Source organism: Podarcis melisellensis (assembly GCF_964234715.1).
Source record: "Podarcis melisellensis genome assembly, chromosome: 7".
NCBI lineage: Eukaryota > Metazoa > Chordata > Lepidosauria > Squamata > Lacertidae > Podarcis > Podarcis melisellensis.
In genome coordinates this window covers 38,207,371-38,231,103 of record NC_138539.1, presented here as the reverse complement: position 1 = coordinate 38,231,103, position 23,733 = coordinate 38,207,371, and the positions used below count along the sequence as shown (strand labels likewise).

Below are 23,733 nucleotides of genomic sequence, written 5' to 3'. Positions count from 1 at the left end.
TTGGTTTACATGTCTCCAAAGAACTATTTATAACACAGAACTTGCAGAGCATTATTTGCGTATGGATTTTCTAAGGAAAGTTCATCATCATGGCAGGACCCAGGCATTATCTACAGTTTGGTCACATAACATTACCCATTGCCTCAATACTTCAAATAGCATAATCTTATTTTCCTTCCTCTTTCTCCAGCCTCTTCAGGTTTCTGGTCTAAATACACACATTCTCAATTGTAATCAGATTCAAGCTAGTATGGCTGACTCATCACTAATGGTGTAGGCCACGTTTCACCAACCTAGTGCCCTCTAGGTATTTTTGACTGCAACTCCCATCAGCCCCAATCAGCTGGTGGGAATGTGGTCCAAAACATCTGAGAAACAGCAGGTTGCCAATTGCCTTAGAGAATCATAGAACTGTAAAGTTGGAAGGGACCCCAAGGGTCATCTTGCCCTACTCCCTGCAATGCAGGGATCTCAACTAGAGCTTACATGACAAATGGCTATTCAACCAGCTAAAAATCCACCTCTCATTGGAAATGGGAGGACCACCTGGAGGAGAATTCAGTTGAGTGGCGGCCCACTCCATTTCCCAGTGGCAGGGATGGCAGGAGGAGGCAGCAGAGCACAGCTCTTTCCCATTCATATAAGGCTGAGAAAATCAGAGCCAACAGCCACCTCTAGGCATCATTTCTTGATGAGAGTTTCTCTACAATTGTCATAGGGAGGTCTGGGGTGATCTTAAATGGGAGTTCAGAGCATGTCAGGACAATGCCCAGTTAACCGGGTCCTATATTTTAATTGAGCTCCATAATATTAAATGATTGCATTTGATTAATCAGTTAATGTTGCAGCACTTTGCTTAATAGTTCTTTCTTCTGCTGCTTCTGTTTTTGTTTTTTAAAAAACAGATTGGAAGTTCTAATAATAGTGATGAGGTTATTTATGTGTTTCAAACTGAGCAATGTATTAATTTTTGTTCCGGGACTCAAAATGTATACTTGAAAGATTGCTGCTTCTTCTTTTCAGCAGTCAGTTTTGAGCACAGAACTAGGGCTTCCACACCATAAATGTTAAATGGTACTTATACTTTCCCACCTTTTTTGTGGAAGTAGGAAAGTGTTTGTTCTAACAGTGGATATGCTATCACACATGAGGTGGAATCACACTTTGAGAGCTTCTGCTATCCGTTCCCCGCAACCACTTTGCAATAGCACATTTCACAAGATTGCTGTCAGCTTCATTTGCTACTCCTGACACCAACGGATTCTGAATCATAAACTTCACACACACCCTCATTCTTCGAGAAATAAATGATTCAAATAATCCATAATTAGCTTGCACAGGTTTTAAAACAAAGAGCTGCTGTTTCAGTTTTACTGTCTTTCTCCCATGTTCAGTTTTCTGTAACCCATGTTTCAGATTTCAGGTTTCTCAATGCTCATCAGTCAGGTGATCGCACACTTGACTCGAGCTCAACTGCTTCTTATCTTACACCGTTGGGTACTTTTAGGTGTCCGTTCACTATGTTTACAGCAGGCTCCTTTTATGCTATGTTCTTATTTTATGAGATCATAAGACTAACCTGTTGAATCAGGCCAAGGGCCCATCCATTCCAGCATCCGGTTCTCACAGAGGCCAACCAGATGGGAAGCTTGCAAGCTGGACATGGGCACAGGAAACTCTCTCTACCTGCGCTCCTCAGCAATTGATATTCAGAGGCCTACTGCCTGTGACAGTGGAGGTAGAATATAGGCATCCTGACTAGTTGATAGCCTTGTCCTCCATGGAGTTGTCTAATCCTCTTCTAAAGCCATCCATGTTAGAGTCTGTTACTGTCTTCTGTGGGAGCAAGTTCCACAGTTTAACTATGAGCTGGGTGAAGATTTTCTCTGTACTGAATCCAGGGATTATTATTATTTATTGAATTTATATACCGGCCTATACTCGGAGGTCTCAGGGCGGATCACAGAATAAAATCAAAATATAAAACTACAAAATAAATAAAACGAAAACAACAACCTAATAACCCCCCCAACCTCAACCCCATTTTAAAAGGGCATAGAATGTCAATTAAATCAACCAAAGTCCTGATTAAGAAGGAACGTTTTTGCCAGTGTTTGGTTGCATTCATTCAGATCTTTCCTCCACCTGCATTCAAGCCGTCTCCCAGCTTGTTTTCTCGCCCTAAGCTCTGGAGTATACCAGGGGGCCAAATGGACTCCACAAAGTGGGAGAGGACATTCAGGAGCCATTGTATCAATAGTCTGAGCCATTTGGGTGTTCCAGAGGTCAGTCAGGGCTTTGACAGGGGCGCCAGTCATATCAGCCGGAAAACCCCCAGAGCTGTTTGGAGTCCCACTGGATCCATCAGCCTCTGTGGGTGGACCTTCCTAATAGCCCCACCACCTCTGAGAAGGGGAAAAGGTGCTGACAGCCTAGATCTCAACAGGAAGTGATCTGACCATGACAAGGGACTGATGCCAATGTCCCCCACCTTCAAATCACCCTCTTCCTGAACATTTGAGAAAACAAGGTCCAGAATGTGGCCAGACATGTGCGTGGGGCCAGTGACATCCCCATGGTTGTCATGGCGGTCATGAAGTCCTGAGCTGCCTCAGAGCCAGCTGCCTCAGCATGGATGTTGAAGTCTCCCAGAACCAGCAGTCTGGGAGTCCTCGACACAGTCTCCGAGACCAGCTCTGTCATCTCAGGCAGATACTTTAGCATGATAGTTTTCCATGGCAACTATCACTATGTTGGGCACCACTGTTATTTTTGGGAGATTGAGTTATTTGCTCCATGCTGCAGACCCTTGAAAAAAGGGGTGGGGATGTTGAAAAAAATAAATCAGTGTCTAATTGGCAACCTGCAGCACATACACATTTAATCACATGTGGCAGTTGCAACATGGAGTACTTAACTACAGACTCAAAAAGGTGCCTGCACTGTCCTGCACTTGCAAGGACTGCACTTGCTGTCCTTTCCCAAGCTTTCCATGATAGTTACATCAGTTATCCAGAGCACTGTGATTTGCACATATTGTGGTTGTTTTTAGTTCTCTGTCATTGTGTTTTGGCAAAAGGCCTTCAGACTCATGTTTATCCTATTATAACTACTATTGACATTCTGTACTTCACAGAGGATGTGAGAAATATCCAAGATGGCGAGTCTCCTTTTCCTTCAGCTGATAAATGGAAAGTGTCAGTGCTGACAGGAAATGCAGGAACCCAAGCAAATGTCACTCTCTGGATATATGGAGACAAAGGGGTTGCTGGACCAATAGCTCTTGGCAAGGACAACAGAGAACAGCTGTTTCTACCCAGGATGGAAGATGCATTCCAGGTAGCTAATATTATTTTGCGACATATTTCCTACCCACACAAGATCGTTCTTTCCAGTGGTAGGGAAAAGAACTTCCTCCTATATTTACTGCCTCAAATAAATTTATCTAATGTCTTTGGATTCATCATTAAATCAGCTGAATGTATATAGGAAATGGCAGTTGGAATTCTCTTTCCTGCCATATCTCTGAGAGCAGGGGAAACTGCAGATGCAAATTGTTTTCATTAAGACAATTAGTTATAAGCAATTGGTTGAAAACTTGTCTTTAAAACAATATGCCTCTGTTGAAATCATAAGTAATGAAAGGAAAGTAAACATCTTGTCTAAGGAAAGGGATATATCACTTCTGCAACATTTTTAGGTACTGAAATGTCATCTTGTGAACAGTGATGTAAAAGAGGTAATTCATAGCTGGGTCTGTGAAGAGTGATAAAAGGGTTGTTTTCCAGAAAGAAATAAGAAGAGAAAGAAAAGGGCTTCATTATAAGAAGTTACAAGGTACTTGTAGGCAGATTATGCTAGCTTGAAATTTACTAAAATATTTCAGTAACTGGAACTGGACCATACTGCTTTCATGTTAGAACTGTCTGGGAACTGTTGGAACTGTCCTTGGAAGGACAGGATAAACAGAACCCTTTCTAATCACAGCAGGAGTGACTATCCCTTTCTGAAGGTTAGAAATAATTTTTCATGTAGCTCATAGGGTGCACTGAACTACTCAAAATCTCTTTCTGTGCCTTTGCCAAGGAATAGCCTGATTATAGCATCTTTACTATGCTGTACTGATGGAGAAAGGATGCTGATGTTTCACTTAGGCTTTCTATTGTTGGATTTCAACACTATCAAATCTGGAAGACCCGGTCTTTTCTAGCTGGCTTTTACCACCTGAATGCTAGGGCCACATTGCATGTTGTGCCTGCCACAGCATCATAACCCCTGGTGGACACTCTCCTCTCTCCCCCACCCCCCTTAATGTTTAGGGATATTTTACCCATTGTGACTTGCCATGCCACTGCTAGGACTCAGGGACACAGAAACTAACAAGGTGATGTTGCAACATCACAGGGTGTAGTGTTCCTCCCATTACACACGATGGTTGAGAATTCTGTTTTCAATGGCATGCCTGTGGGACAAGTAATGTAGGGGAGAGTGTAGGGATTTGGCCTTTGCTGAGCTGGCCTCACCTGTCTCTGGCTGAGGTAGTTTGGCTCTCTTCTCTCCTCACTCTCAGGGACCTTCATAAACAGCCTGCTTGAACATCCAGAGAGGTAAAGATTGTGGTGATTTGAACTATGTTTTTGTGGCTTGGCTGCCAGGCATAAAGGTCAGACTTGCTGCCAAAATTGTTCAAACTGTTCTGGAATGTGAATTGACTGCTGCTGTTGTGCCACCTTCAAATGTTGATCTGAAAAATCTGGTAGTGATCCTGAAATCCAGCAAGCTGTTGACAGTTCCACTTACTACATCGGCCCACATGAAGAAACATTACGTAGCTTCTTGACATCTGCGTTACAAGCCAAATCAATTGTAGTCTCATGAGCCACAGAGCAAATTATATTTTCTCTCTCACTCAAAACAGGAATGATTATTTTTTGAAGCCTTTAAAATTCAAACCCAGGAAACAGTGTAATCAGAAGCAAAACACAATTGCAGAAAACGTAAATATTTTTTTAAAAAGAAAGAAAGAAAGAAAGAAAGAAAGAAAGAAAGAAAGAAAGAAAGAAAGAAAGAAAGAAAGAAAGAATAATAGGAAACAGAGAATAGGGAAATTAATTTATGCATAGTAAGAGCATGCCAGAATTCATACTGACAACCAGATTTGTCATGGATATCTGCTACTCAAAATTAGAAAAATAGATCTACAAAATGAATTTTATTCAGCAGGATTTACATGCAGCTAGTAATGATACAGTCATCCCTATAAGTTGGCACGAAGAAGGGATGGCTAAAAGCCTTCACCACATTTGTTGCAAATGAACCCAATGCTTTTAAACAATACCAAGACAACAGCCCAGCTATTCTATTCCACAGACTGAAAAGAATTACAAACTTTCACCTAAACACCTAAACTTGTATTGGAGGGACTTTTAAAATCTGATTGTGTAGAATGGATGAGATATTTATAGTTGTTCTTGTTACATACTTTTTATATGCTTTGTGTAGCATAAATAGCTGCAGTGAAAGTTCTGGAGATTCTTGCTTTTGAAACCTGTATTTAAAGATCTCTGGGATTTCCTCTCCCTCAGCTAGTGAATTATTCATAACCAATATAGGTAATAGCATGTCTGCAGCACTACCTTTCCTCAGAATACATGGATTCCCTGAGATACGAGTATATTGACCTGCCGCAAATCAGATACTACCTAGTATTGTTGTGTTCTGAGGATATTGATCTTACTGTGTGTGTGTGTGCATGTGTGTGTGTGTGTGTGTGTGAGAGTACCCTGGGCATTAAAGCTCTTCGTGCTGACCTGATTTTGCTTTATGCTTGATATAACCAATGCCTCTATAAAGGATTGCCATTAAAGAGACAAAGATGATCTGATAGGGAATGTGACCAGGATTTGACTGGCTCTTCAATTACACCATTATCTAGTACCTGTGATTCCTATGAATATTGCAAGCCACAGAAACCACATTTATTTTTAATTATAGAATTTGCTGTTCACCACTTTCTTTATTCTGATTTGCTATCATGCATGTCAAGCTAGAGGGATTAGAAATTTGAAGTAGAATTTGAAAGTTATTGGCATTATCACAATAATAGATAAGAATGGGGGTAGGGGAGTTATTTGCAGCAGCTGCTCCCCCAACCAACTCTTTAGTTGGCATCCCAGATCTTCTCACTTGCTAAATAGCTGTCAGGCTGCAAACACATTTTTTTTGTCTCAGTAACTAGGAAGCAGGCACAGGGTATGAGTCTTGGTTCCTTAACGTTGTAAGCAATTAGACGTGGTTGTATTTCACCATGGGAAGGATGGAGTTAGCTGTGACCTAGATAGGAACTGCAATTGAGTGGGAGAAATTAGGAAGGCTTAAGACCCAAGGGAAGCAGTCATACAAGGCAGACCTGGAAAGGAAGGGTCTGCGAAACAATAGGCAATGTAACAGAGAGAGTGAGAGATGAATCTCTGGGAAAGAAGAATAACCATGGATGAACTGAGTCTCTGGCTTTTCACAGGGAGCATTGGATGCCAAGAAGTGTGCACCCAGCATAATGGCAGAATTTACCCTGCAAGTAAACAGAACAGCACAAACGATCTAGCAAGAACTGCTGTTCTGCAATATCAATTTATTTCAATAGGTCTTGAACAAAAGGAGCCCAATTAAAGTTCCAGGAGGTTTGTAGCAGCAGGGCTTGCTTGGACACAAAACTCTGGAGGTGGTATCCATACTCAGAGTGGACCCATTGAAATCAGTGTGCTGAGATTACCTAGTTCATGGTCAATGTGAAGCTGAGCTTTGAAATTGCATGAACTATCTTTATGATGCCATGCTCCTTCCACCCCTCTCCTTCGGGTACTTCTATTTGATCAGTTATTTCCACTTGTGCAGAAATGGAAACAGGTGTGTGCATGATCTTGGTTTGATTACATAATTTAAACTTATTTAAATTTAATCTTATTCGGGGTCTTATCCAGCACTTTGGAGTGGGCTCCAAACCAGTTTGGGGCCTTGCACACTAATGTAGTCATGGGTGGGGAGAAAATGTGCATCTCAGCATGAGACTCTTACTCTCAGATCGTGGACTCGAGCCCCACATTGGGCAAAATATTCCTGCATTGCAGGGGGTTGGGCATGATGACATTCATGGTCCCTTCCAGCATCTGCAATTCTATGATCCCCTTCTCCTGACCATGTGCTTACTCAGAGTTCTAAACTCTAATTAAACATGTAATCAGGAAGGAGAAGTGGGATTACATCTTCTCCCCCCAACACAAGTCCTTGTTTAGTCGGTTGGGAGGAGGAAAGAAGAAGATGCACACAGGCTCCTTGCGAAATTCCTTACCAGCAGACATCACCCCTTTGACAGGTGGATCTGATCCTATCTGCAGTGAACCAGGGTTGCCACAACCTAATCCAATTGATTCCTGGATCAATCTGAATCAACTTGGTTTGGTTTAGAATCAGATTCAGCCACATCTGGTGCACAAACCTAGTTTAAACCATAGTTTGCTGGTTCAAATGTGATACTAAACTGCGGTTTCTGCAAAAGCGGAAGTAACTGAGTAAAATTAGAATTTGCGAGGGGAGGGAGAAGGCTGCATGTGCAAGGCCCATTCATGTGACACCAAACCATAGTTTGGCAGCACATGTGAGGCAGCACACTGTCTTGGTAGGTTAACATTCTATACAATGAAGAAAAGTACTGTAATAAATGAGCAGAAAGGATAAGTGGACAACGTTACTGAGGGGTTTTTAAAATGGGAACTAAGAGGAAAGCTACTCTTTCTTTAAGGTAGAAAGTGATGGTTGAGCAGGAAAAGAAAGAAAACATATCAGAGGAACCTGCCTCCAGTTTTTATTCAGAAGAGCAATCATTTGATAAATAATTTGACAGAAGATCTGTTTTTTAAGTGTTGAAAACCTCTTCTTGTAGTGCAGTGCATACATGAAGTGGTTTATTTTCAGGTTTAATAATGGTAGTAGTTTAGCTTCAAAAACACCTGAGATAAATGGAATAGAGCTGGACTAGAAAAAGTGTCCTTTGTCTTCGGAGAACTGCAGAAAGGGACAAGCTGAAGCTCGCAGAGCCAACAGGAATTATAAAAGTGCTCAGAGTCTTTAAAATGTTTTCTGTTTGTTAGAAATTGGCATCCGGAGGGCAATTAAGATAAGGTTTTAAAATAATAAAAGTGTGCGCCGGAGAGCGTGACTTGCCTCGACGCCATCTTGACTCCCTCTCAAAGCTTTTCCATTCACATGTAGTATGTCCATAACTAAAATGTTATGGTTTTGTCACCAATATTTCCCCCTGTATGTATCTTTGCTTAATCTATCTGCTTCACCAAAGTGTTGGACTTTATCTCCCAACCAACTTACAGGTTTCCTAAGAATCATGCTACCAGTTTGCTTTAGGGTTAGTTGATATATTTTTTAGAAATTCTTCTGCCATCTTTCTTCATATATTTCTGACTTGTATATATATTTGTTTTTTTATCAGATTTTTTTTGAAAACAGGCTGTCTTTTTGCATTTTAAATGCTTTTGTTTGTTTTGCCAAAAGTGCCATAAGATCTGGTATGTCTGAGAGAGAAATATTCCTAGTGACTATATAAAGCATTCATTACAACTTCAAATTTGTACCATTTGTACCTCCTTTCCAAATGCAACCAGAGTATAAATAGGAGTAACCAAAAAGCAGTCACCCTCTGCTCGAGTTTCTGTAGTAAGTGGAAAAGTCTTGAGACAGGACCTTTCTTCTGGGCAGGGAGTCACAAAAGGGAGAGGGTCAACTGCATATTGAAATCTGATGAAGGAACTGCTGGACCCTGGAAATTTCTTCAGTCTTCATAACTATCCTAGGTCCTTTTTCTTTATATTGATTGTTAATCTTCTTTGATGCTGCATTTAAATAAGAGGCTTCCCCCCCAACATTGTACTGCTTGTCAACAACAAATGGGAATTTTAATGACTAATCCCAGGTGTAACAAAACTTATCATCTTCATCTAATCTTTGTCAATTATCTGTGTTTAATTACCAGCAATTAATATTGTTCAGATTCGTCACAACCAGTTAATCTGAGGGTATCAGTAGACAATTGTATCAGTCAGTTAAGAAACAATTATATCATTATTATTTGAGGCTTTTTGTGAATAATCAATGTGCTTTGGGTCCTTAATAATTCAGTCATTGGTTTTTTTTCATTTGATTGATTTTATTTGGCTACAGCATTTGTATGCTCTCCCATATGATGAATTGCTATTTATACTTCGGAAAACAAATGCAAAAGAAAACATAAAAGCAACACCAGTGCAGCAGAAACAACACACATACACCTCAATTAAAACACAGATAAAAAAAAAGATTGATTAGAACTCACCCCAGAACTGGCCCTACTGAACATCTTCCAAGATCACAGCGACCACTCATGTTATCCAGAGCTCATAACCCACCTACTCTCAGCAGCCAGAAGCCTCAGAGCCAGACACTGGAGAAATCTATCAGGAGTAAACATGGACCAATGGTATCAAATTGTACGGGAAACGGCCTTACTAGAAAAGCTAACCAATAAATTTTGTCTGTTTCTTTCAGTTCCATGATGTTTCCCAACCTTGTGCCTCCAGCTGTTTTTGGACTACAATTCCCATCATCCCTTGCCACTGGTCTTGCTAGTCAGGGATGATGGGAGTTGTAGTTCAAAAACAGCTGGAGGCACAAGGTTGGGAAACACATATTGTCATAAACAGTCAGTTATCCCTATTTATTAGTAAATTGGTTGTTTTAAATTCATTGGTAATCCGCTACCTTGGTTCAATAAGAATCCATACTATCCCTTAGTTAAAAATGAATGGATCTCACCAAGTTATATCACTGTGGTCTAAATCACCACTTCTCTGCTTCTTCTGCCTTTTGATATTCAGAATTCAAACACCCAATCTTTCCTCTGATCTCTCTGTCTTGTTCAGCTCACAAGGCCAAGACAGGTAATATATCAAAGAGACACAAACAGTCTCCAACCTGACTCCTTCAAACAGCTTCTTCCGTGCAAAGCCAAAAGTGCACGTGGCAGCATCACACTTTGGCACATGCCCAGCAGCTCATGCCAGGTGTCATGCCCTGTCAGAATGCCACAAGGAGCTGGAAATCAGGCTAGTGAAGAACTTGGGCTGCAAGTACACACCTCTCTCAGCCGAGGAGTTAGGATGCATTACACTGAGTACCTGTTGAAACAACAAAACCAGCAGGCATCCTCAGTCCCCCAAATCCATGCTTCTCACCCCACAGAAAATTAGGCTAAAATAATTGTTGCATTTTGTTTTGACGAGAGTTGTTTGCTGCTTTGGGGAGGAGGGCTTGAAAGAGGCCTTAGGTTTCTCTCTGTCTTGTGCAACACACCTCTTAATGTTGAATTTGCACCAAAGTTTGATGTTTATCAGTCAGTCTCTCTCTGACTTTGTCACCTTCTTAGGGGTGAAGGACCCCATATTGAGACACTGAGACATTGAACACTGGCATCCCATACTTTAACAGAAACTGTGATAGACTAACCATTCTAATTAACCATCCTAATCAGGTATTCACAACCATATATAGGATGTGACGGAAAAATAATGAAAAGCAGGTTGTTGTGTGCATGTATGTATGTATGTATGTATGTCCATATTAAATGGCACTTTGTATGTGTAATGGTGACTCCATGCTGCAGGCCATGTACAGAATTGCTGGGGGGTTTTCTGTTATGCCACAGTTGATATGTTGTATCTGTCTTGTCACAATTCAGGTTGAAATAAAACATATTGGAAACATCTACAAAATCAGAATAGGGCATGATGGAACAAGCAAACAGCCAGAATGGATGTTGGAAAAGGTAAGATTTCTGGTATATTTTCTGGGTGCTTCTATAGTTAGTTAATGATTCATTTTATTGACTCCCCCCCAATGTTAGACTAGCCATTCTAAAAACAGCAGTGCTTATATAACATTTCTATCTAAGAAGAAAAAGAAGAAAAGCACAGCTTTTCACTATGCAGTATTAAGGAGCATGTGCTTTAAAATTACATTGCGTTAGTTGTTAGGTACAATGCAAAGGGAGCTTTGATATACTCTGGTTCAACCCACTAACTAAAAGCCCAATCAATTTTTCTCCTCACATGCAATTACACAACAAAAAGTGCTTTAAAAAAAGAAAACACTTTCCAGTTGTGACTGTGCTCTTAAGGCTCAGGACTCATTCCATTAATAAAATACAGTATACTATATGAGCATTTGTCAGTTATTTTTAAAAGCACAAGTTACTTATTGAATTCACTGTTGATTGTTGAGGGATGCAGGTGATTTATTGGTACTTGTTTTGTTTTTATAAATAAGCACAACCTCAGAGCTCTACATAATGTCTTCTTATTTGAGGCACCCAAGAAACTGATATGTTTTCATTCATAACATGCATTTCTACCGCCTAAGTGTATGTGATCTATAAATGCTGAGTCATGTGATTGATTTAAAACTTTCAAAGCATTAATGGCCCCACTCCACCAAGCACTGCTGTAATATAATCAGTATTCATTTCAGTGGTGCTTATTCCATGCTTATATACTGTAGTTGCCGAAGATGTGAGTTGAGAAGTTCTTGGTTCAAATCTCATCTTAGCCATAAAATCACTAAATCCTACTCTTCTGTACTCAGAAGTCCCACTGAGTTCAATAGCTCTTGCTCCTTGGTAAGTGTGCACAGGATTGCTGCCTAAGTAGCATTAAGCAAAGTGACTATCTCTGACAGCCTTCTTTATGCAATATGGAAATTAATAATATTGGCTTCCCTTGCAAAATTGTTGCAAAGATTACAACATGATAATGTATTTGATTGTGAAGTGCTTTGAGCACTCAAAGTGAGCCCTCTAAATACTCAAGAACGACAGCCGTAATCATTGTTTGTGTTTTCTCTTCATCAGTTCTTAACTAAGCCCCTCCTCTGCTCAGTTTACTTCCATGCAAAATCTTTGCACAGTTGCTCTGTATGGCGCCCAGGGACGCGGACTTATAAAAAATATTGGGGGGGCCTGGGAAAGCTCATGAATAATAAATAAGCTCATGAATATGCAAATAAAGTGGCGCCGCCTCCTCATGAGCGAATAGGGGAGAGCGTGCTGTGCCTATTAATCAGCTCCAAAGGAAATTGGGTGGAGCTTTTGCTCGGGAGGGAGGGCAGGAGGCATGCAGCCCGCCCCTCCCTGTGCATTTTGGGCTGGGGGAGGGGCGGCGATGGCGCTCTGCTGGAGGGGCGCTGGAGATTATTGGGGGGGCGGAGCCCCCCCAAACGAATTTTTGAGGGGGCTCGGGCCCCCTCAAGCCCCATGGAGTCGGCGCCTATGATGGCGCCTGGCTCTGGTGTCCATGACTTGAGTAAAGGCCTTTACCCATGAATTGCTCTTATCTATGACTCTCTGGATCAGGAAGTATAGGCGCAAACTGGATGTGCATCTAAATGTATGCTGTAATGCAGAATGTGCTTCTCTGCATCACATCAGTGTCTGAACGTGCACCCTGTTGAAATCGATGTGATGCTGATAGATGAGCAATATGCATCGAACTTGCAGGCCTTCTGGTTCTAATCCAGTACATGATTTGTGTTCAAAAGTCTGTTTTAGTGCACAAACCTCCCTCTTTAGTTTAGGGGAATTGTGCTGGGAGCGACATCCTGTTTTGACCCACAAGCATGGCATAGCGCTGAAGGTCATAAAATTGCCCCAGTGACCCACAAGCATGGCATAGCGCTGAAGGTCATAAAATTGCCCCAGTGCCACAACCCTGTCTATATAGTTTAAAAAAATAAAACAAAACACTTATTTTCTCATGTTTTGCTCACAGCATCTGGTATTATATTGGAATATTTATTCATGCTACAATGTAGTACACTTTCGGAACTCAATACATATCTGTGTCTTGTCTGGGTAGCTGGCTCCTGTAGCGGCCATGCCCATGTTTTATTCTGACATTTTAGCTTACAAGCTGAAATCTTAAAACTTGAATCATGTAGTAACAATAGTTTCCAACATCAGCTCAAGGACCTTAACTTCAGAACTTTAGAAACAGTAAGCCCAGATGTACTGGAAACAGTTCAGTTCAGCTCCAATTATTTCAGGGATTTGTCCCCCCCCCCCCGTCTTGTTTGCTTCACTTTTCTTTAACATCTGAGTCCAAGACTCATAACAGTAGCTTTTGCTTTTCAAAGGGTGACTTTCAATCAAGGCAACAAATAACATATTGGAAAACTGTGTTTTCTGGCATTGCAGCTAACGTTTGCCCTTGCGGAGAAGCTGTACCAGTAAACATGCAAAATTCTAGCCATTAAATGTAGCCATCAAAATTGCACCTGAAAATTTTATGTCAAAATGAAAATATTCAATTTTTAAATACAACTTTCTTAAAAAAAGAATTAAATTGATACTCCCTTCTGTGGTTAACTATATGAACGTGGGTGTTCTTGTGTTGTTGTTTTTCCTTCCCATTATTAATCCTCAGGTTATTTCCAGAAAAATCCTGTGTTATGTTAATAGTTATAATGGGTAGTAATTGACAATTTATGAAGTGGAATTTATTTATTTATATTAGTTACATCCCAGTGCAGCAGAGAAGTACAGTGATAAAACTACAAGTATAAAGGTTTTTGCTGTTTTTTCCCCTCCTTTCATAGGTAACCCTACAACATCTAAAGAGTGGGAAAATTCTGAATTTTTCAGCAAACAAATGGTTGTCAAGGAGCAGAGGGAATGGAGATACTCTGTGTGAACTTCCAGTAGTGGAAAAAGGAAGAAGCCTTTATCCATGTAATAGCATATTCTTTCTTCAAAGAACCATAATAATTAATATTACAACTACTACCAAATCAGATGGCTTTCACAAAGATCATTGCACACAATCCAGTCAATGTCAACCACTCATTCGAATCAGTGGGGCTTCACAATAGTATCCATGTTTGTTTGTTTATTTATTTGATTTCATTTATGAATTGCTTTATGAAGCACCAACAGAAACAAACTAAAAGCAATTACGCACCCACCCACCCACACACCATGTATTTACAGAAGGTGCTGCCAACCTTTTCGAAACTGTTGTAGGCACAACAATGTGTATGTACCACAGTTATGCATGCACCATGTATGTGCATGTATGTACCACATGTGCATGTGTGGACATGCACAAAAGAAGATTTCTTTCAAGCCTGGCCCCAGTGGTGTGAGGAGCAGGAGGAATAGAACTTGGTAGGTCCCAGGGAGGGCCTCTTATGTGGCCCATGAGTGCTAGGTTGACGATGCTGTGTATTTAAGCATGAGCCTGAAGGCTAAGTGTAACATGACATTACACTCAGTTTGTATAATTTCAAATTATTTGCATCTTTTAAAATGTTGGTTGTCTTCTCTAGCCATGAGTTACCAGGTTTATGTGTACACGGGGCACTTGGAAGATGCTGAAACAGATTCTTCTGTTTATTTATGCATATATGGAGAAAGAGGAGATTCTGGTTTGAGACTTCTTCACAAATCTGACAAGGCGGTGAAATTTCAGAGAGGAATGGTAAGCCTGCTGAAGAGAATCAGTATACTCCCATTTCAGACCAAATGAAAGTGGTTTTAATACACAGCATACTTAACACTAGGTTCTGAAGGAAATTGAGTCAAATTTTGCATCACTTTCTTTACTAACACTTGGTAAACTATAATACCTTGCATACCTTTTTTGAAAGAGAATATCAGTATCAGGAAAATCAGGATCCTATAAATAACTAATAAAAGAAATTGAAGAAAAATAGAAAAGAGAAAAATAAGGCAGCAAGAAAGACTTTTGGGATGGTTGTGAAAAGTGAAGAAAAGGTAGACGAGAGAATGTGATAGTTCAGGTTAACTGATTTGTTCATGTGGCTTGCACCTTCAGTATCTTAGAAATTCACCTGTGGAATCGCAAGCCAAACAGTGCAGACAGAATTGGAAAAGCTCTATTAGTCACACTTCTAGAACTCTATTTTAAGTTGAGAACCTCAGTAAAACTTCCATTAAATAATATTTCTGAATGGGAATAGAATCATAATTTCATATGTTTTGATCAGAGAGATCATCTCAATGTGTAGCATTGAAAATGGGGGTATTCCTCAATCCAGCACTGTTATTTGAGGCTGAGGTTGAGGCTGAGGCTTCAGCTAGAAGTGCCTATTACCAGCTTTGTCTGGTTCACCAGATATGGCTGTTCCTGGAGAGGGACAGCTAACCCACAGTAATTCTCTCTCATCTTCCCCACTCATAATAATATCTTCCTCTGTAATGTTTTGGACTGTTGTTGAGATATGTTATAGTTCTTTGTTTAGAAGGGATATAAAGAGAGACTAATTATTACTAACAAGAAGATATTATTTCCTTTTAAAGCCAATGGGAATTCTTGCATGAATTTTGGGAAGTGGTTAATCAAGCTTTCTTAATAGTGTTTGCAGCATAATGTTTCAGCACTGAGCTGGTTGTGACCTTTGGTTATTATTGACTGCATAAATGTATATGGAACCTGTTTCTTGCCTTTTAGGTTGATCGATTTGAAATACAAGTTGTGTCACTTGGAAGACTACAGAAGGTGCTGTTGTGCTGCAAGGCCTATAGCATGTCACAGTATTGGTACTGTGAGAAAGTAGTCATCAGAGAACCTGAGAAAAACTCAGAATATATTTTCAACTGTGAAAGGTTGTATTTCATTAAAAGTCTTCATCTAAAAGTAACTTTCCCAACACCTTATTTCCTAAGTGAATGCTAATGCCTCTTTAAAAGTTTTAAATTGATTACCTTTTTTTAAAAAATAACAACTTTGAAATACAAACAGAAGCAGTGATGGGGCCTTTGGACCATCTCATAAGTACTATAAAAGAAGCAACTTTGCATTTCTGTATGGAGTTTGAAAGGTTTTTAGATTAAAGATCCACATGGAAATGGGATGGCCTTTGTCCCATTCCCATGCAGAACTAGGACAGATGGGACTTCAGTAAGACCTTCCCTCTCTGATACAGAAATACAATACCCTTTTCAACACAAGCTCCCACACCTGCTCTAACAAATACTACCCCATTGTTTCCTTTTCACCCAGCTACCTTATTCAGCAAAAATTCCTCCAGCATAGACCATGTCTTCCCTACCACTCTTAACCCGTTGGCTACCAAGATATTTCTTGCTGCCAAAATGCATGACTTTGAATAACCTTTAAGAATTTCAGCTAACTGTTCTTTGGCTGGTTTTATATTTAGAAGCCTAACAGTTTTTTATCTTTTAGTTTTGCATGAGCAATATGTGCATATATAGTAATCAGTCCTTCACAATATCTAGCACTGAAGTAATCAGCCACTTCATATATTTGATTAGCTAGGGCCCTTTCCTGCTTGAAGCTCAAAATCACTATCAGGGTACTGAGTTCTTTCATTTGCCTTCCAAATGGTTCTCTTCCAAGTCAAATGTACTTGTTAGTGTTTAGAGGATGCGTGATGCATTTTGCTTCCTTAAAACAGAGCTCCCAAATGGTGCTGCTCACTCCCCTGCTAGGGCCAAAACTTTAAAAAGCCTTGTCTCACCTTTCAGACCCCATTTTTTGTCTTCATCCACTCACCTCCCACCATACATGGCACCAGCTGCCCCTGTCTCATGGCAGGACCAGCTCTGGAGTCCAGACCCCAACAACAAGACTCTTTTCACTTCATGGGCCCTTCCTTGCAATGGATACCTTGGCTGTTGTACTGTTTTTTTCCATTCTGTGAAGTGAGCAGACACATGTGGTTTGTCAGTCTGAAACATCTCTGATACAAAGCATCCTTGGAAAGGGGAAAATGCTTAGATAGTTCCAGATATGTACGCGCCATCTGGAGTTTCATTGGAAATTGAGTTTCTGATACTGCAGTTACCTTCTTTATGCTTCTTGTGACCTACATGGCTCTGATCCTGCTTAGGATGGGCTTATAATTGAAGTTTAGCAAAGCCATTGTATGATAGGGCAAATTAGCAGTACTTAGCGAGATAAAAGGTAGAGCATTCTATAATTCAAAGGGCTGTACCAGAATGAGATTTGTTTGCTGAAACCATATATTTATTTACCATATTAAAAGGTGACATAATGATAGTCATTTCAAAAAACTTAATATTTCTGAAATGGTCTGTTGTGTTTTGCATTGCTCCTGCAAGGGTGTGTTGCCCAAGCTTCCCATAAATTAAGGGCTGCTGTATGATAATTGCATGTGTTTCACATGCAAATATTTCATTATCAATGTTAAAAGCTTTGTAGGACTTATGGAACAATTCCTATCCTGTGCAACATGTTCACTTGAAGAAATTATCCCAGTTAGACTAATGCTACGTATGGAAATAACAAAACTTACTTCATTTTCTTTATTTCATTTTGTTTTTTCTCTTCTCCTACTCTCAGGTGGCTGCCATTTACCTCCCAAGGCACAGTTCATTCAGAAATAGAACTCTCCGCTCAAGGTAAATGATACAATTAAAATATGGAGGTGGAGGTGGAGATCCTAAACACGAGGGGAGTAAGCACCACTGAACACAGTGGGACTTACGTCTGAGTAACATTGCATAGGATTGCTCTGTAAATCAATTTGCTGTTTGCACAAAGTAAAATGAAAGCCAAGTGGCCCACTTGATTTTAGAAGCTAGCAGGGTGGGGGTTATAAAACAATTGGGACAAAGGGAGAATTTCCAGGTTGGGGTGGGAGGGTTAAGCACCCCCTTCCTTCTTGCAATTTTTCTTTGCCTTTGCCCTCTGCTCCTGTATTAGCATAAAGATGGAAACTACGTAACACCAGGACAGAAACCCTTGTTGCCCTCAAAACTTATAGTATGTGTCTTATCTGCAACTGCACAATAAGTTAGTTGTGTTGCTGCCGGTAAATGCAATGCAATGCCCTTTTCACCTCTGGCCTTCCAGCTAGTAATGATTCATGAGCATATGTACCAACAGCTGACATGACTTTCCTGCCTTCTCTTCATCCCTGCAAATCACTGCATATGACCTTGCCTTACATAGCTATTCTATGGTAATAGCAGCATTGCTGCAAGGGGCATCGCTGCAGGAGTACCAGTGACCAGTTTCCACTACAGGTATAATGGTTCAGGTATTTCTGCACCTATACCTCCAGATCTTCTATAGTGCAGTGAGTTATGGGCAGAGCATAAAGCAGTAATTATCACTTATTTAGTGTACCATGTCAAAGGACCATTTTTGGTTACTGTTTTCAAATGCTTCTACAATCCCCATATTGGTTTGTGAAAGAATACATTTTCCTCTGTAAAAGCAGAAGTGTTAATATATGAACACCTCCTCCCTCCTTCCACTTTTCATTGTAACCTGACAACTCTATTATTAACTGCACTGATGTTTTATTTTTGGCAGAAATGCAAATAAATCATCAGCTGAAAATGCAAGAGGAAGAAAATGGTAAATTCATCTTCTGCTTTCTATCATTTAATCAAGACTAAGGCTGAGCTGAAACGAGTAGGGGTGGGCTTTCTGTGATTATTTCCAAAGTCTTACCTTTGAGGGCAGGGGGATTGCAAACTGGGGTGAAAGTGTTCATAGTTCCATTACCTCCACAGTCCCCATTCCTGCCCTCATTTTGAATTAGCCTTTTGATGTCATCATAAATTCAAATCTCATCACAAAGTTGATTCAGAAAGTGTACAAGGCTTTTTACTTTCACTCTGACCTTGTGACGTTGTGTTCATGACATGATCCTGGATTGGCTGGGATCTCATTAACATGCACTTGAAGAAAAAAATAATAATGGTGCCAGGCAGCAGATTTTACAGAAAAGCAGCCCCACCTAGGAGGTGAACAAGTAGTGACTAAACTTAATCACATTTAAGCGCAGCAGCAGGTGGGTGGAATTTGTATCCTAGAGTGAAGAGAATGTGTGATTTGGTCCATCTCGGATCCCGTAAGCACAGTTGAAGTAGTATCCTGCATTGGCCCCTAAACTGATGAACATTTAATATACTGTCAAGATAAAGTTTTGAAAACATGTATTCCTAATATGCAATTATATTCCACTATCTTTATTTCAAATGCAGTCTGTCTGATGAATTGATAATTATATTCGAACCTATTATGCAAAAATATGTGCAAAATGACAGCTTACTTATGTAAACATCTACATAGATGCATAAATAGTATTTTCAAACAACTAGCTTTGTCTTCAGTACTTGCATGTATTTCTAAGAAGAGATATTATTTCTTTGACAGTGGAGTACCTTTTTATGCATCATATCTGTTTTAAATTAGGCGGCTGGCATCAGGTACACACTCACAGACCTAGTCAAGTGTTACAAGTGTTTGTAACCTCATGTCCAAGTGTTACAAGTGTTTGTAACCTCATGTCCAAAATCACAATCTTCTGCAGTATCCCTACTTTCAGGCATGTGCTGCCATCTATTCACATCTCCAGATCTTCAAGAGCACCAATTTACAGATGGCATACATGTGACATTTGTAGAATGCAGCCGCTGAGTGGCAAGTTATCCCAGTCCTTGCCATAATATGTAGATTCATTTATTTGTGTCAAAAGAAATCTAGGGTGCATGCTTGGCTTTTGCCCGCTTCTCCAGTGGCAGGGAGATGAGGGAAGAGACTGGCAAGCTACTGAGAGAACAGGAGAAAAAATACACGGGGAAGAATGCACCCAGGAGGCGCTTACTTGCAGGATGTTAGGGTCTTCAATCCATAGGGCTGAGTTGAGGATAAGGTGTTCTCCTCTGCTGAAAATACCAGCTCTAGGAAATAGGAAAACTTTGGCTAAGGCCAAAGCTCTGGTTGACATAGTGGAGTGAGCTTTCTAACAAGAAGAAGGAACATCTAACAACTTATTTAAAATATTTATGTGATGCTTTTCCAAGTCGCATTGTGGCTTGCAAAAAGAGAGAGAGAGCAAACATTTTAAAACATAATAAGTATAATACAGCATTGACTGGGAAGACTAAACCATCAACCAGTGAGGCACTGCCCCATTTTCCACCTACGTGGGCGTGGAGACCATCAAACCCTCAGCCACTCAATCCCTCTCTTGCGATAAAGAAGACATTCAAAGGAAAGCAAAAGTGGGCGAAAAGAGAGACTGTGATTCCAGACTCAACCTTTGTTCACCAATTAACAAGCAAAAGGTTTTTCCCTCCCTATTAATATAGCTGAAGTACACACTGTGACATTTATTACTAACAAGTCTGTGGGTTGGTATTTTATTAATTGTGTTTGCTCTCTGCAGACTGAATTGTAATTGCTAAATGGAGGCTGCTGCAAATAAAGGCAGAAAATCTCTAAAGTGATTGAAGTGAACATAATTTCTGCTTTTTGATGTAGGAATGCAATACTAGACAGTAGTGATCTTACCTAGTCCCAGTTAGTTATGTTTGTATTATCCTGCTAAATTCTAGATACTGTAAACTAAGGGATACATGTAAGCATGCAGGGGGTTACTTAGAAATGTCATTGTCCAGCCAACTGCAATTACAAGCAGCTAATCATATGCAATGCATTAGTGTTAAAGGTGCATGATGCTTTCCCTCTAGAACAGGTATGGCCAATGTCTAGGTGTTGTTGGTCACCAGCTGTCATCAGCCCCATCCAGTATGGGCAGTGGCCAGGGGTGTAATCCAACCATATCTGAAGAGCACCTCATTGCTCTAGAATCTAATGCAATCTTGCCTTTAAATATTTATTATTATCCAACGCAACCTTTGTCTTCAGCATTTTCTCATTCACCCATCTCTCCTTTGAGCTCCACCTTCCCTATTTAATGGAACAATTACTCCTGTTCTGTAAACTTAGTGATGCATTGTTTGCAATAAAGCCAGTATTACACACATCTCCAGGCACATGGCAGTCCCCGAGATAAAACTGCTCAGTCAGTGGCACTCATTTTCATTTTGTTTTTACCTGCAGGAGAAGATTGGAAAATCACTGTAGTCACTGGATGTTTTGAAACAGCTGGCACAACAGCAACTGTGTCCCTGTATGTTTATGGAGAAAATAAGGCTTCTGGTCCTCTTATTCTGGGATCTGGGAAACACCAGCTGTTTAATCCCCACAGTACAGATACATTCAAGGTACAATTACACTGCGTATAAATAATGGAGAGTTTACTTACACAAGCTATGCAGAACAGGTTTATTCCAAGGTGAATAAGTAATAGATACTTAAAATGATTTCATTGTAATGATTTCAGTTCCACATTTCATTTTCTGAATTGTTCATTGATATGGCGTGCAGCATCCCTGGGAGAATAGAGTAATTGTATATTTATGGCAGTAATCAACTTAACAGTACATTACTAAGATTAGTGTTCAAGCAGATGATTCAAGTCCAGGAAGATTGTAAGCCAATATTGGATATCTACTTCCCCATTCCTTTCTGCTGCATTACACTGTTATTATACTGACTTCAGGATTTTAAGATTACAGCCTACCAGGACTGAGCCTGACCTGGTGACTGAACCGTCCACTTCAGCCACTAGTCCTCAAGCTTACAGGCATCCTTATCCAGGAATCACCCACAATTTTGAACATGACAATCAGAAAACAGATCCTAGTTTTGAAGCAGCCAATAGGTCACTGAGGCAGCATCAACTACCCATATCTTCAGTTGTTTGACACCTATAAAAAAATCTGGCTGCTTCAATCTCCATTAGCAATTGTGAACTAGGATGCTGTGGTTATTCTACATTAATAAAGCATGCCATCATTTCTCTCATTTGGCTTTATGAGCCAAAAGCCACATATAACCCCCTTTCACCCCTTTCCATTTCTTAAAAAATTAAATGCGCAAAAGGTATATAGTTTATTTTTATAATAGAGATTTGATTTTCTGGTTTTGGAATTAGAGTGAGGGAAATGGAAGGGAATTCTACTCCCTTCTGTGTGTTGTTGATATGTTAAAATACTTGTTTTAGATGTAAGAAATGTTGACAGTGATGGATAGGTAAGTACACTTATTGCTTGCAACAGTGAAATGAAATGTAAGAAGACAGAAGGGATGCCTCTCATCACTGTACTGTGCTGACAGTAATGTTCTGAAGGTTAGTAAGTATTGACAGAATGTCTTGCATAAGCAGTGGCTGCATAGGTTTAAGCTGTCTGCCCCTTCAGAACACATCACATAGCTTGGCACATATCAGCGCAGTTGGCAATCTGTGCTTAAGATAGTTTTGGAACTGAAATAGCAGGTGATAAGGAATGAAGTGTTTTACAAAGCTCTGTTGTGGGATGTTTAAATGATGCCTATTGTAAAATAATTCTGGGACCTTGCATAGATTTTCAAAAGAGCCAGTGTGGTACTCCAGATGTTGCTGGACTCCAGATCCCATCAGCTCCAGTCAGCATGGCCAAAGGACAGGGATAATGGAAGTTGTAGTCCAGCAACACCTGGAGGTTACCATGTTGGCTATCCTTGGGTAAGGATTCAGAAGAGACTGGGAAATATAAATGCTTAGGTGTTTAGAGGTTTCCTTAGCTGTTTTTTTTTTTAAAAACCCAATAACAACAACATGCAAGTTCTTCTATACTGACAGAGTGAAATATTGTTTATATTGGCAGAAGAAATGTAGAAGAAATTGGCAGAAGAAATATTAAGTGTAAATAATATTTCCCAATATCTAGGAGAGCAAGGAGATCTTTCACAAATCTTTCACATATGAGCTCCTCCTGAATGTAATCTGAAACCAAAGTGATATGCAGACTTGGAGTCCATAAATATGTTGAAGTTGGATCAATGAAATATTATAGGGGGGAGGGGAATCACAATATTCCAAATTAAAGCAGGAAATCAGCTCCATGTTCAACATACTGTGTATACTTTGGATGGCTTCTTTCTTTGTTTGGCAATCATTCGTAGCTGAGTAAGATTGTCTTCCATGAACATGGTCTTGACAGTATGTCATAGGTGACTGTGGAGGCCATTTCTGGATCCACATGTCCTTCCACAGTGGGGATATAGGTTTCCAGGTGGGAGTTGATGATGGTGAGGGTTTGCCAAACATGCCCTCCTCTTAGCTCATTTCTCCCTTTCATCCTGAGTTTCTTTAAAGTCCATGACACCTTTGGTACGGGCTATTCTCCAATGGGAGCACTTGCAGGCCAGTGTTTCCCAATTGCTGGTGTTTATATTATATTTTTAAAAGATTTTCCCTGAGAGGGTCTATAAACCTCTTTTGTTGACCACCAGCATTATGCTTTCCATTTTAAAGTTTGGAACAGAGTAGTTGCTTTGGAAGACAATAATCAGGCATCTGAACAACATAACCAGACCAGCGAAGTTGGTGTTGAAGAATCATTGCTTCGACATTGGTGAACTTTGCTTCTTCCAGTACACTGATATTAGTTTGCCTGTCTTCCCAAGTGATGTGTAATTTTTTTTCGGAGACACCGTTGATGGAAGCTTTCAAGGAGTTGGAGATGGATGGATGTGCATGCAGAGAGACAGAGCATTGGAATACTCACCCCTCTCCAGCACTATCAGATGGAGATATTTCTCACCCCTGTCACATACAAAAGAGGCATATGCACTGCTGGGAAAGCAGTGTAAGGCAAGGCTCCATAGATCTTGATGGTTCCATAGCCATACGGAGTGGTGCTGCATATGAAGTTTCACTGAGAATTGGGAGCTAGAGCTACTCCTACCCACTCTGCACAACTGTGACTTCTCCTTGGATGATGAAACA

At 40.2% G+C, this 23,733-nt stretch overlaps 1 protein-coding gene across 3 annotated transcripts in view; it reads left to right on the top strand.

Annotated features, from left to right (window-relative positions):
- Window positions 1-23,733, top strand: part of RP1 (RP1 axonemal microtubule associated) — a 176,553-nt gene that overhangs the window by 56,424 nt on the left and 96,396 nt on the right. For 2 of the 3 annotated variants that reach the window (XM_081917501.1, XM_081917502.1), the window contains 8 exons: window positions 3,137-3,339; window positions 10,784-10,870; window positions 13,693-13,825; window positions 14,422-14,573; window positions 15,567-15,721; window positions 17,442-17,500; window positions 18,420-18,464; window positions 20,961-21,124. In XM_081917501.1, coding sequence (XP_081773627.1) covers window positions 3,137-3,339; window positions 10,784-10,870; window positions 13,693-13,825; window positions 14,422-14,573; window positions 15,567-15,721; window positions 17,442-17,500; window positions 18,420-18,464; window positions 20,961-21,124 — 998 coding nt within the window. The remainder of the gene's footprint in view (window positions 1-3,136; window positions 3,340-10,783; window positions 10,871-13,692; window positions 13,826-14,421; window positions 14,574-15,566; window positions 15,722-17,441; window positions 17,501-18,419; window positions 18,465-20,960; window positions 21,125-23,733) is intronic. The other variant, XM_081917503.1, reaches the window with a different exon arrangement.